Here is a 14,527-nt window from a genome sequence, read left to right as displayed (position 1 = left end):
CGGGTCGTCCCTAGAAACTTTGTGGTCGAGGAATACGTATTACGTCAGATACCACCATATCAAAGAAGGAAGGAGTGGGGCAAGCTAGCTCCAACATGGGACGGGCCCTACATCATACACGACATCGCTGGAAAAATGTCATACTACCTAAGGACCCTCAAAGGTGAAGTACTACAACACCTTTGGAATGCAATGTACCTAAAGAAATACTACCTGTAAGAGAATGGTGATCACTCGGGAGAAGAAGGGAACGGGAAATAGCCCACCATGTTCTGTCCCTGATCAAAGGTATTATGAACCTTACTAATCAATGTAAGAAACTTTTTGCTAAGAGAAAGTCAATTTTTGATTGGGTACAAATTGGGTTAGAATAGACACCCTCCGTCAGGATTGACGATGAGACAAAGCAAGACATAACTGCGCATATGTCGATACTCGGATCCTCGGAGTGATAACTCCATTCATGAGGCAATAAGAAAAAGTAAGATATCCCCTATATAGATACCTTGTCGAAGTAAATCAGCCTTCGCGCTGAACGCATAGGGTTATAGGAAAACTATAGCCCACGTAGGAGCCCTCACCACCACGGTACCTTCTGGACAAAGGATAATTAGGTAGGACGATGAATGTTCCACCCAAGGTTAAACATACCTTAGAACCTAGTGATAACTTGAACATGCAAACATCTAGACACAACACGTCTACAAGCAAAATATTCATGCAATAATATAGGTACAATAATAATGTTACCAAAATATGACTAGCATGTCTTAAAAGTTGCAGATAGCAAAGATTCAAACCATCAGGAAACATTGTTTCAAGGAAAAGAGACTACACAAAGGCCCCTCAGCTGGGGGAAACATACAACAAAGAGTTCAGTTAAGATAGACATAATCAAGGATAAAGGAGACGAGGAAATACCACACCTTCAGCTTGGATCTTGGATTGTGCAAAGGCATCATTAATATAATCGATGACCGACTTCTCAAACTACGCACTGAGACAACGAATCAGAAGCATACTTTTGACGAAGCTCCCTCATCTGAGCAGTGAGCTGATCGTTAGCTTGCCGGAGAGCCTCAACCTTGAACTTAACAGCAGTATCAAACTGGAAGGATATCTCCATTGAAGATATTTGTCCTTCAAGATGGTTGATCTTAGCATTTGCACCCACCATCTGCTCCTGGAGACCTGCGAATACGAAGGGTGTAAGGACTAAGGGGAAACATCAAAAAATACAAAGGATGGTGCTGGAACATAAGGACCCTAAGCTACCTCCTGCGTGGCTAAGGGATTCTTCTAAACTACACTGAGCCTCAGCAAGATCCACCTCAGCGGCCTCAAGATCCTGCACAAGGGTATCACGCTCAGTCCGGAGGTCATCAACATCTATCAAAAGCGAAACATTCTCTGAGGATAGAACTCGGTAAACATTTTCTAACTCTTGAACCTTCTTGATCAACGATGCATGAGACATGGAAGATGATGCGGAGTCAGCCTCAATAAGTTTGTTCTTAAGAGAACATACCTCAGAAGACAAGACGTTACGCTCTGCGGTAACCTTAGCTAAAGAGGCACAGGCATTTTCGAAATCCGCGTGAAACTTTTTGCGGATAATTTCTTGGGTTGAGAGGCATCTCTAAACTAAGGAAATATCCTCCTTTTGCTTTAAAATGAGACTCTCCTTCCAATTAAGGGCTTCGTCACATTTTTTATGAAGCAAAGCCATCTGCTTTACTAAATCCGAGTTATGAGCAGATTCAAGGGAAAGTTGGGCTTCATTATGGACGGTTACATTCATCAACCTATCAGACTTCTTCTGATAATACCAAACATCAGAGGTTAACTGGGCTACTTGATCCCGAAGATATCTAAGCTCACCAGAGCTACTAGCTGGCAGGCGAAGGTTGTCTCAGGACTATGCAACCAAACAAAAACAACAACAAAGCTAAGGGAAAGAAGGAACGAACCTATGGCTTTGGAGGACTCAGCAGCCAGAGCAGAATCAGCAGCTTTACGCCCATCCTCAGAAACCTTAGCAGCATTATTAACTCTCTCGAGTGCCAGCAAACAAGCCTCCAAGGATCTCTGAGTTTTCCTCAAATCATCCTCCAATGAAGATACCTTAGCAAGAGAAGCAGCATCACTGGATGAAGGTTGTTGTGTGCCAGCAAGGGCATATTCTTGACGAACGCGCTCCAACAGATCATTCAAGTGAGTACACTTATCCTTATAGAACTTAAACAAGGTGCAACTAACATCTATCTGTTTGCAAAGCTGCAAAAAAAGGAGTGTAAGAATAAACGAAGAATCAAAATAAATTATGAAGCGTCAAGGAGGGAATCACTTACTGAAAACGCTGAGAGACGGGGAAGGAAATCAGCGTAGGTGTCAATGAAAGCTTCCATCTCTTAGATGCTACCCCTGCGAAATTCACCAAAGCTATGGCAGGAGCGAAGGCAATCCGGGTCAAAAAATAGATCCTTAGCCGCACGATATTGAGCAGACAACACATCCAACTGCGAGGCTACTTCAAAGGAGCTATCCATATGATGACGATCAACCTCAGCAGAAAAAGGAACCTTCCAGTCCCGTAGAATAGCTTCGAGAATGACATCATCAGAACTACCAAAGCTCAAGCTCTCATGCATCTTACCCTTGCTAGACTCAGCAACAACTCCATCAATCGCTTGAGAGCGAACATGGGGCACAATTACTGAGCCCTCACCACGACGAAGAGACGGCATGGTGGATGAACTGGGAACCGAAGAAAAAGCTTGAGCATCACCTAAGTCCATATCACCAGCAGAAGGAAGATTTCCCAGTACAGTCCAGTCTGGTGACGAAGGCGGAGGTCCAACAACTTTGCTAACATGGGCAGTAGAAACAGACTGAGCGCTCCCTAACGGGGTTGGCATAGCATTGAAGGAGAAGATGCCCAGTGAAATCACAACCTTCTTCTTCGACTGAGAATCTGAACTGCTGACCCTCACCACTGGGGTAACAACCTTAGCAAACGAACCACTTGATTGAAGCGAAGTAGCAGGAGACGAAGGAAGACTCTTGGAAACTACAGCAACAACCTCAGTAGCATCCGAGACAACAGGAAATGCTCCGCCTGGGGTAGAAAACGAAGGCACCTTTGGAGACAAAGTAGGAGCTGGAGCTTGAACACTAACATGGTTAACAAATGGAGCATCACCCCCAGCCACGAGGTTCTCACCCTCCACTGATCCAGCACGGGTGGGACTGGGGTTAGCCTTGGAAAAATCTTCCTCAATATCATCCAAATGAGGGATGAGGCCAGTATCCTCAATATTCTCTATATCTTCATCATCCGGCACCTCCTCACCAGCCTTGGGATCTTCATATGATGCCTCAAGGTCAATAACAGCCTTCAACTTGCCCTTTCTCTTGGAGGACTGTGGAAAAACACATGCGCCAGCTAAGGATCAGGGGCAAGATATTAAGGGACCTACAAACACAAAAGTATGGAAATAATCCTTACCTAAGCAAGTGTTGGCGTAGCTGCTTCAGCCGAAGACTTTCTCTTCCTAGTCCTGGTGGCTACGGAATTACCAGCAGAGCCCGGAGCAGTCCTAGCAGCAGAACCTGGAGCAGTTCCAGAAGAAGAAGCATGAGCAGACTATAAAAGAAGGTCATCAGAATGTCAAACAAAGATATTAAAGAAAAAGCCTTCAAAAGAAAACGAAGGTTACCTCATGATAAGCAGCAGGTTTGAAAACTCAAGGTTGATATCCATCATACTTCTCAGGAAAGGAAAGAGTTGTACGGGGGACGTGGGGATCTGCGGAAGTAAAACCGTAGGCCCAAGGACCCACCACACAAAGAGGAGTACGAGCCCAGCGATTATCATGGTCAAGACGGATACGGTCAGACTTTGGCAAAGATACTCTAGCAGAATAAGGGATAACAGTCAAACCAGTCTTATCGATCTCCTCTAGCAGACGAAGGCCGTTACCTTCCATGATTTTCTTAGCAGTAACATGGATCCGAAGAGGGCCTACACTACAAGGATAAATATTGCTCTTCTGAATAACATCAGCATATGTAGCATTGAAGTTGGCGGGGGTATAATCCTCCTGCTTAGACCTTCCATCAACAAAGGGGTCATAAGACTTCAAAGTGGTATTTCCCTTACTACGGTACCAACTCTCACGAAGGGCACGCCAGTAGTTACCAGTATATTGCATAACTCCTCGGACCTGAGTTTTGTTCACCAGGTCATCCCTGTTAGACAAAACGTCATAGTAGAAGGGATCCTTTCTACTGAACAAAGCGAGGAGCATACCTGCGGCCAACTGACCAACACTAATCAGGAGGTTATTCTCATCATAAGGAAAACTCCGGATCAGGGATTCGGTGAGCACATCGACAAAGGAGATCTCGAACTTGTGGAGGCGGAAAAACTTGGTGATCTCAGCCAAGGACAGATGGGCGTAGCTATATTTATCACGTAGTGTCAACCTTTGAAGTTAATAATGACGAGGAGGAGGTGGAAGATCCTCAACGGCAACTTCTTCTACCTCTAGATCCGCAGCAGCCTCAGGAACAACAGCCATCTCAGTACCAGCAGGTACCTCAATGCCAGCAGGTATCTCAGTATCCTCAGGGGGTGGAGACGGAGTAGCATCAAGATGGTCCATCCGCGGAGGAGGGTCAATATACTAAGAGGTTCTATCCCCCTTACGCGTAGGCTTCTTCGGAAGTCTCATAATTCCTAACACCAGCAGGAAGAATGACTCATCAACAATGGCGGACTAAAAATCACAGTCGACTCAAAAGCAAATTTGGGGCAAAAACAAGGATACTTTGGGCATGTGTTTCACTAAACCAACCAAAGGAAGCTATTTAAACTCATCATAAGACGAAATCAAGGGATTTTCATCACCATGAGTAAGATTGCAGGCAAGGAACAACCATGGCAGAATCATCATCAAAATACGAAATAGGAACAAACCCAAGTTCTTATACAACAAGAAAAAGTAAAAGAGAATTGAAATCCTCATATGCAAGTACATCAGCAACCTCCAACAAATCAAAGAAGAGAAAATAGAACCAAACATGGAGAAATGCGGAAAGCAACAACAAAAGAACAACAGTATCACTTATGTGTATATGATGATCGAGTTATCGAAGGAAAAATCAACAGTCGAAGATGAAAGAAAATCTATGTGAAAGAGACAGAGAGCGACAGTTCGAGAGGGAGAAAAGGAGTTAATGAAAATCCCTCCTCTTTATTCTCTTATTATAGGCGGATGGAGAATCCAAAAATTTGGATGCCCCGAAATTCAAGGGGAAGTTATTGCATGAAAGGACGTGCGGGGACCACCCAATCGGTACGTGCATAAATGGCGGCGTTGCGGGAGTTTTCTTCCAATCCTACCAAACGGTAGAATATGAAAAAAAGGGGCAAACTGTGAATACCAATATTCCGGGGAGCACGTGTCACGATCTCAGTGGTCGCATACAAGATAGTTGTGTAGCCGTCGCTATACAAAAGAATCCAAGTGACAGACGATACCTTCATAGATCTAATTTATCTCACCCCAAGAAAGGATGTCTCGACGGCTAAGATGGAAGAAGTAAAAACCTAGTCTATGGAAGAGCAGCTGACGAAGGGACAGAGGTAGATGTCATATCTAATCAGCATTAAGTGCACAAATCTCTTATCTACCCGCATAATCAAGGCACGTGGAGAGAGATGATGTGGCGGAACCAGATTGGCAGAAGCTGGCGGTGAACGAAGGTACAATCTGTACTGAGGCTGGGGAATTCCCGAAGGAACGTGGGTCAGCTAAGGTGGCAGAGTTCGACTGGAGAGAGCACGCGGAGAATGAAGGTACCATCTGTACTAAAGGTATATCAGGAAACGATGGACCTAGAGGCAGCAAAGATATACTTGGAGCAGAAGGGGCTATAAATACCAAGCCTCACCAACAAACTAAGGGCATTCAGCATCTAGGAGAGAAGATCTAGTCTTAAGCTTATACCTCTTTAATGTTTAGAACTTAAGTGTTTACTTCAACTTGAGTTATATCTATTACTTTGGGAAGCATTTAAGATCTTTGTAACCACCATAACTTAATACAAAACAGTCACTCATTAACCTGTGGACGTAGACGAAAGTCGAACCACGTAATCTCTTGTGTCTCATGATAACTTAGCAGCTTTTATATTATCTTTGCATTCTCGGTTGTTATTATGATCTTGAGTACCCTTTATTACTTAGCACTATAAGTTCAACAGAGGCATAAATACTACTTAGTATTTGATTCTCTGAGTTGTACATATTACGTAGACTACGGGAAAACGAGTAGTCACAGATTCAATGCGCTCTTAGCTTGCTATGAGCAAGTCGACCGACGAAGGACGAAGTTGGATCGCCGGTGAACACGCCAGTACCCTTTTGATCATTCGAAAAAAGATCTAAGTCGTCCAACTAGGCTAGCTAAGTTGGGCGGTTGTGATGTTTTTGAGACCATTTTTGCTGGTCTTAGCTCGTTTGTACTCATTTTTCAACAGCGGGATCACCCATGTTATGTACAATGTTCAAAGGCGTTGCGGGTGAACCGAAGGGAATCTGACCATCTGGGATGCTAGTGGGCCCGCCGGTGGTCGACACGGTGATTGCCTAGTTCCGCTGGGAGTAGGTTAGGATTTTCAAATTGCCTAGCCAAATCGTGTGGCCGTGATTGCTCTTTAAGACTGACATGGACAGTATAGGTTTTCCTTAAGGAATTTAAGTGTGTCGATAGTGCTAACTTTTAATTAAAAAGCGCGTTGACACGAAAAATATCTTTATCAGAGAGTGGCGCAGCCTGTGCGAGTACTTTCATGCAGATCTCAATACTGACACTTTGGGAGATTCGTGCTACTCTGCTGCGAATGAACATTAATCGTCATGTCATGCCAACATTGAGAGTTCAGCTGGGGAACATAGCACAGAAAAATATTAGGCGGGATCCGGCATTAGTGAGTAATGCAGCTAGGAGCTTAAACACTCATTAGGCTCTATACTAGTGAACAATTCATCTAGGAGCTTGAGTTTCAATATAATATGAAGAGAGACATAGGCACTCACCAGATTCTGATATATTCTCCAAATTCCCTGCGAATGTAGATATATCAAGGTCTACTACTTCTGATGTCGGGTCAGGTAGACAGGCTTTTACAGTTTTCACCCTAAGCTAAAAACCACTATCAACATTAAGTCCCCTACTTAGCACGTAACAGTGACATTGTTGCGGGGTAATCACTAGATGGTGACAGATGAAAAATAAAATTAAAAAGATGAAGCAAATAGATATTACCAGGGAAATCCAAATCGACCTTCAGCAGTGGGATCTTGCGTCCAGTGGCTTTCGTAGTAGCGTGTTGCTAGCTCAGCTATGGGGTATGAGTACGGTGCGCCCAGCCATCTATTCCCATTCATGGAGCAAGAAGGAATCCTTCTTCTGTTCAAACTATGGAAACTCTGTTCGTATTAAAGGGGTATTGACCCTCTTATGTTTTTTGTTGCTCGTCCGGCTTCGTGCTTTCGTCTGCAACGACCGGCTCCTCCTCGTCACTGTCAGCAGCTCGATCACAAGCGTGTCAATCGTCAGCGGCAAGGTAAGTTCATTTTGTCTTCGTATTTTAGCTGTGAGTGTAATATCCATGAGTAGTTGATCAAACTTGGACATTTAGCTCGGTGTAAATGAATTTCTTTGTTAGCAGTGGTAGAGCCAGCGTCAACGGCAACAAAGCAATCTTCAATAGTTATAATCAGAAGCAAGGCGATCCAGGAGAACTCAAGGTAGGTGTTGTTTTCTCCTTTGCGCATGTAACCACCCAACAGTACCATCGATCTTCTCCAGAATGTGTAATAAGGTTCTGACTCCAGAAGAATGAGTATCTAACCTCTCCAGTGGATTTCAAAGTTTACCAAACTCTATTGCACTCCTGGGGTGGATGGATTAAATATATGTTCCGCAATGATCATGTCAGATATAATCTTGGAGAGTGTAGCTGCGTTGATGATTCGTCTTTGACTTTAAGTTATTTGGTGCCTGGATTGTTGAGCCGCAATTAGAATGTTCTTCAAACTCCTGAGCATTGACCAAAATGAAATTGTATTTATTCTGGCTCTTTAGCTTACATGCTTATTCTTTCCCTTCTGATTGCGATGATAATATGTTGTGGATGCTTGTATAGTCAAAATCTTCCGGAGCCGTTGGGTGAAGTAGACTAGCTGAGAGGCGTTCCGTCACCGACGTACTGCTATCAAGTCTTCAAGGCCTTCGTTCTAAGAGACATTCTTTGAACCATCTTCTGAATCTTGGACTGTTGCATGGAATGGGATGCGATGAGCAGTCCGCAGTGACACTTCTGTCTGGTCACTAGAATAGATCTGATGGCATGGCCGTATATGTGAATATATCTCTGCGACGTACTTTTGGAGGGAAAGAAATCTTCATCAAAATTCGTGGCGCGCTGGTTGTCTACCTTCTATGAGATGCAGATATTTTTGATGGTGAGGGGATTTTTGCAAAGTCTTCAATCCTCCAAGTATGATTCACGTGATTCTTCATATACAGTTATGCTTCATGCAACAGTCAATGCGAATTTTCTTGTTTTTTGAAGAATCTCAGAACATTCACAGGAACTGTAGTTATGTTTTACTGTTTTACTGAGGGGCGTCGTATCTGGATTTGCTCAAGGGTGATACAGCCATAAGTATCTATGATTCTTCTTTTGGGATCTTTGACGCACGTGTACGGCTTCATGTTGAGAAATTCCTGCGGCTCGTAAAGCTTTGACAGTGATGATGCTGATATCAGAAATAACCTCGTGCTTGCAGTCCCCAGGTGTAATTATCCTGAGCTTATTTTCTCCTGAAAGACGTACTTTCATTTCATTTGCTGGTAAGGTGGTTGACGAATTGACGAAAGTGGAAATCTTTTGGATCCGTCATTTTTTTATCAATGGGCGGAGTCGCACTTGAAAAACCTGTACTGTATCCAAACTTCTGATAGCCCATGCACCCCTTCCGTAGGAACTTGGAAATAAACGTCGAATCTGACTTTGTCAGCGATGTGGTTGTTGATGCGCAACTTCATGCAGGCCTTGAGTAGGCGGTGCTGAGTTCTGAGTAGGTGATGTGGAAGACCTGATGCGGTTAGTCTGTGTGGCTTGCTGAGGCGTTGAAGCGGCTTCTGCTTCTGTAGAGGACATTGAAGCGGCTTATGGAGCGAACGTTGAAGCGGATTTTGAAGCGAACGTTGAAGCGGTTTCTGGAAAGAGCGTTGAAGCGGCTCCTGGAGAGAGTTGAAGCGGCTTATAGAGAGAGCGCTGAAGCGGCTTCTGGAAAGAGCGTTGAAGCGGCTTCTGGAGAGGACGTTGAAGCGGCTTCTGGAGAGCGTTGAAGCGGCTCCTGGAGAGGACGTTGAAGCGGTCTCCTAGAGAGCGTTGAAGCGGCTCCTGGAGAGAGCGTTGAAGCGGCTCCTGGAGAGAGCGTTGAAGCGGATCCTGGAGAGAGCGTTAAAGCGGCTCCTAGAGAGGACGTTGAAGCGGCTTCTGGAGCGAGCGTTGAAGCGGCTCCTGGAGAGAGTTGAAGCGGCTTCTGGAGCGGACGTTGAAGATGCTTCTGGATCGGACGTTGAAGCGGCTTCTGGAAAGAGTGTTGAAGCGGATCCTGGAGAGAGCGTTGAAGCGGCTCCTGGAGAGGACGTTGAAGCGGCTTCTGGAGAGAGCGTTGAAGCGGATCCTAGAGAGAACGTTGAAGCGCCTTTTGGAAAGAACGTTCCAAGTCGTGTTTTCTCCTTATGGGAGAGAATACGCTTCTTCTGTTTGATTTTCCCTTGCAACTCTCATAGTCTTGACGGTTACGATGTTGAAGTCGGAGGCCGCGTCAATCAGCGTGCTTTCAAACTCAACATCCTTCAAGTGAGCAGTGGCTAGGAGTCCCCAGTTGCATCTATCAATCGTGCTTTCCCAGAGAGGTTGGGGTTTGGGAGCGACTTCCCTGGTTGGAAACAACCGCTTGCCTGATACAACACGGTTGAGGGCTTCAAATATGTGTTGACGTTGTGTTTTGGAGAAATACATAATCTCACATAAATGCTCCATCATAGACTGTACGGTTTTGTGTACGGAGTCCCCAGAAATCATGCAGCTCCTGACGGGAAGAGGGTCTCTGCGAACTCCTTCAGTGCCTAATTGAAGTACCCCTGCATCTACCTTTTCTTTGAAAATGTGCTTCAATCTGTTGCATTCATTAGTTGGATGATTGACGAACCTGTGGTAACAACAATATTTGGGATTTGCCATTTGTTCCTCAGTTGGTGGGCGCATGATAGGAGGTAGTTTGATGGCATCATCTTGAATCCATACTTCCAGGAGTTCAATCACTTCATCGATCAGGAACGGGAAGTTTGGAGCAGCATCTCCAGTTTCGTGTTGTTGTGCAGGAGTCTCAGCAGCGCCCTTCCGGGGTGGCGCCGTCTGATGCGCTGGTGCTGCACGTTTGAGTTGTTGTTCCGCTGCTGGAGCTTTTCTCTTTCCTCTTTCATTAGCGATTGACTGGTGGTTGGATCTTTTATTGGAGGGACGCCTGTTTTCCTGAACATTTTACGAGCTTCTTCATTCTGGGACAGTTCGGATCGACTGAGTAAAGCAGCAGCGGATCTCTTAGCAGCTTCTGATGCAATATGAGAATTGATATTTCCAAGAAAGACGCACATAACGAAATCACCTCTTCATTGCGATGACTCTGATGATGAAACATCTCTTGATATTCACGAGTAGACAAGTTAGGTTGGTGGCTACCTTTCCATTCAACGTGACCATAGGCTTCATCTTCCTCATCAGGAATAGGAATATGAATCTTGGAAGAAGGACTATTATCATCAGTATTGACCCAAAATGAATTTTTGATGGTGTTTCCTCCATAATGAATACGTGTGAGTTCCTTTGATAGTTGATCCATGAGGACTTTCAAAAGCGTAAATACTTCATCTTGCGTCTTGACAATAGTAGCTTGATTCCTGACAATATAATTCAGTATTTTCATCAAGTCGTGAATAGTTATTAAATATTGAGACTCCATAGCTTCGACAAGGGTTTTGATTGAAAGAAAGGATTCAGTAATAACATGTGAAGTATTGTGATTGCTAGGAGAAGTAAAATCGGGATTGAGGGTTTCTAAGCCATTCCTAAGATCAACCATCTTGATAAATTTAGGAAATCGAAAATGAAATTGGGAAAATGATTTTTACAACCGAGAGATTAATCTCCCACTGTGGTTGCCAGTTGTTTTGGGGTAAAAACTGATTCTGCTGTTTTTGGTAAATTTGGGTGTGTTGATGAGAAACGAATTCAAACTTTAAACAAATGCACTGCACGGGAGTACTTTTAGATTCGAGAGATCAATCTGTAAGACTCTGGCCTAAACCAAGAAATGGTCGTTCCATATTCAATTCGGTCACAAAGTGAAGGAGAAGGGTTGATCTTAGGGAGAGAAGCGAATAAGGTGTTTGAGATCAGAATGTTGAATTATGAAGGTGTGGTTGTTTTATGACTTGTATCAGAATATGGTTTCTGGATACTTGTGTTGATAACACTTGTGTTGTCGAAATAGGTTGAAATCCTATTTATACAAGTCATGTTCGAGCACGCCCTGATCTCGTAGGAAGTGGAGGTGATTAAGCAGTGGAGAAGTGGGGTTGTGTCAAAAGTGGTGATCACCATGTTTCCATCACGAGGGAGAACTGGTCACACTTTCACCCACTACTCTCATTACTATTAACCGTCTGTCCTGACACTTTCTCGTAATGGGCGCGTTGCACGCCGCACGCTGTAAACTTCCAGACCAATACCCAAACGAGCATCCCCCAGTTTGTGACATGTTTGATGTCTCTAGTGAATGGTTCAAGTCGTAAGACTCGCCGCTAAAAGCAGCACATAGTGCTTTTTAGGTCAAATAATAAATTATTAGTGAAATCAATATTTATAAAACATCGTTTATAATCGATGTATATAAAGCATCGCTTTTAAACAAGCAGCTGAAAATATTCGATGTGCAGGAAGCATCGTTGTTTTAGAGCTCGTTCGAATTAGTCGCGAATTGAGCATCTTAAAAAGGTAGCATGACTGGCCACCTTTGGGTGATCGTTTGAGAACCCTATTGGTGAGCTACCACTTGGTCGGTTGCTCCCTATGGAGGAGCGGTGGTCGATGATCACACCGTTACCTTGTTGGCCTCCTGAAAACAAATCTAAACCATCTAAGCAGGCTAGCGAAGTTGGATGGACGAGATGATTTGCGACAGTTGCATATTTCCGTTGATGTAATTTGGGGTTTAGGAGTCGTGCGGCCAACCCTCTTTTGGGCGAACGATTCAAGGAACTGACCGTTAGTTTGAGCAGGCCGATCGGCCATGTGAAAAGGTGGGTTTCCAGTGAGCACGCTAATACCTTCGGGGCCGCCTGAAATTGAATCTAAGCCACTCGATTTGACCAGCGAAGATGGATGGTTGTGATCGGTTTGCGACAGTAGCGCGTTGCCGCAACACAACTTAGGTTTTCCAAAACAGCGTGTTCACCCTACTTTGGGCAAGCGATTCAATGCGCTCTTGGCTTGCTATGAGCAAGTAGACCGACCAAGGACATAGTTGGGTCGCCGGTGAACACGCCAGTACCATTTTGATCATTTGAAAGAAGATCTAAGCCGTCCAACTAGGCTAGCTAAGTTGGGAAGTTGTAATGTTTTTGAGACTGTTTTTGCCGGTCTTAGCTCGTTTGAGCTCATTTTTCAACAGCGCGATCACCCATGTTATGGCCAACGTTCAAAGGCGTTGCGGGTGAACTGAAGGGAATCCGACCATCTGGGGGCCTGCCGGTGGTCGTCACGGTGATTGCCTAGTTCCGCTGGGAGTAGGTTAGGCTTGTCAAATTGTCTGGCCAAATCGTGTGGCCGTGATTGCTCTTTAATACTAACATGGACAGTCTAGGTTTTCCTTTAGGAATTTAACTGTGTCGATCGTGCTAACTTTTAATTAAAAAGCGCGTTGACACGAAAAATCTCTTTATCAGAGAGTGACGCATCATGTGTGAGTACTTTCATGCAGATCTCAATACTGATACTTCGGGAGATTCATGCTACTCTGCTGCGAGTGAACATTAATCGTCATGTCATGCCAACATCGAGAGTTCAGCTGGGGAACATAGCACATGAAAATACTAGGAGGGCTCCGGCATTAGTGAGTAATGAAGCTAGGAGCTTAAACACTCATTAGGCTCTATACTAGTGAACAATTCATCTAGGAGCTTGAGTTTCAATATAATATGAAGAGAGACATAGGCACTCATCAGATTCTGATATATTCTCCGAATTCCCTGCGGAATATAGATATATCAAGGTCTACTACTTCTGATGTCGGGTCAGGTAGACAGACTTTTATAGTTTTCGCCCTAAGCTAAAAACCACCATCAACAACTAGGTATACTACAGATTCATAAGCTAATACAAGATATTTAGCAAGAAGCATGGGTTATGACAAAAGAACTTTGTTGTCAAAGTAACTCCAGACAACGTTAATTAGAGCAAACTTGATTACACACTAGCACAATAAAAGTACTATGTACAACAGAGAGGTTAAAACACACCCGAAAAAACACAACAAGAGACAGACTTATAACAGATAAAACTAATACAGTACTAAAAAAAAGAACCTGCAAGAAAATCCTATTTAAAAACACACTAGGAACAAAAGTAGAAGAAAACGAAACGCTGACCAAAATGAGGGGTATCCACCGTCCCCAAGATGTAGTCTGATAGGAGTTATGAGTTGAGATCCGGTATGCTGTGATGCGTCATTACTGGTTGTTGCTAGTACTGGTGCTGCTGCCGTTGGTTTTGAGATTGGTTGTCTTGCTTGTGGAAGTAGAAGTATGACTGCTTGATGCATTTTTGATTCTTTTGTTGGGCATTGTGAGACCTCCATTTCTCTAATTCTTCAGGTGAAACTTTTCTTGAGTTGTGTGTTGAGGATGAAGAGCCAATACCAGAGCTATGAAGATAGTTTTGATGTTCTGGGTTCCATCTTTTATACCCATGGCCTGAATGCAAGTTGGGGGAGCTTGAGTCTGCATCTGAAACCATCTCAAAATCTGGATTAATATCCGAGATGGTGAAGTTAGTAGGGCTTCTGGGGCTAAGAGGATGCAGTGGAGATGCTCTTTCCGGAACCTGTATACTGCCCTGCAAGTCTGGATGCTCAGCATCCGAAGGATTTGAGCTGAGGCTGCTTGCGCGGTGCCATTTATGATACTCGTCATAATGAGTTCTATCAGAATCTAAGGACATGTACGAATTAAAACCACTTTGATTGTATCCTGCAAAGGCCTGATCTCTTTCAGAGGAGGAGATTGCTGAATGATATTGATCCGATGATACAGGCGAAAGTCTTGGAGTAGGAGGGTAAACTTCTAAGTTCCAATTTCTCCAATCAGAATTTGGTTCGTCC

General features: G+C 44.1%; 1 protein-coding gene across 1 annotated transcript; it reads right to left on the bottom strand.

Annotated features, from left to right (window-relative positions):
- Positions 1-985: 985 nt before the first annotated feature.
- On the bottom strand, positions 986-2,408 carry LOC113316137 (tropomyosin-2-like). The gene is made up of 4 exons (XM_026564358.1): positions 2,352-2,408; positions 1,971-2,265; positions 1,331-1,566; positions 986-1,108 (listed from the first exon to the last, which is right to left on the bottom strand). The coding sequence occupies exons 1-4, from the start codon at positions 2,406-2,408 to the stop codon at positions 986-988; spliced, it is 711 nt and encodes a 236-aa protein (XP_026420143.1).
- Between the last annotated feature and the right edge of the window lie 12,119 nt (positions 2,409-14,527).

This window comes from Papaver somniferum, chromosome 10, assembly GCF_003573695.1.
Source record: "Papaver somniferum cultivar HN1 chromosome 10, ASM357369v1, whole genome shotgun sequence".
In the NCBI taxonomy this organism is placed as follows: Eukaryota; Viridiplantae; Streptophyta; class Magnoliopsida; order Ranunculales; family Papaveraceae; genus Papaver; species Papaver somniferum.
This window is presented reverse-complemented; position numbering and strand designations above follow the sequence as displayed.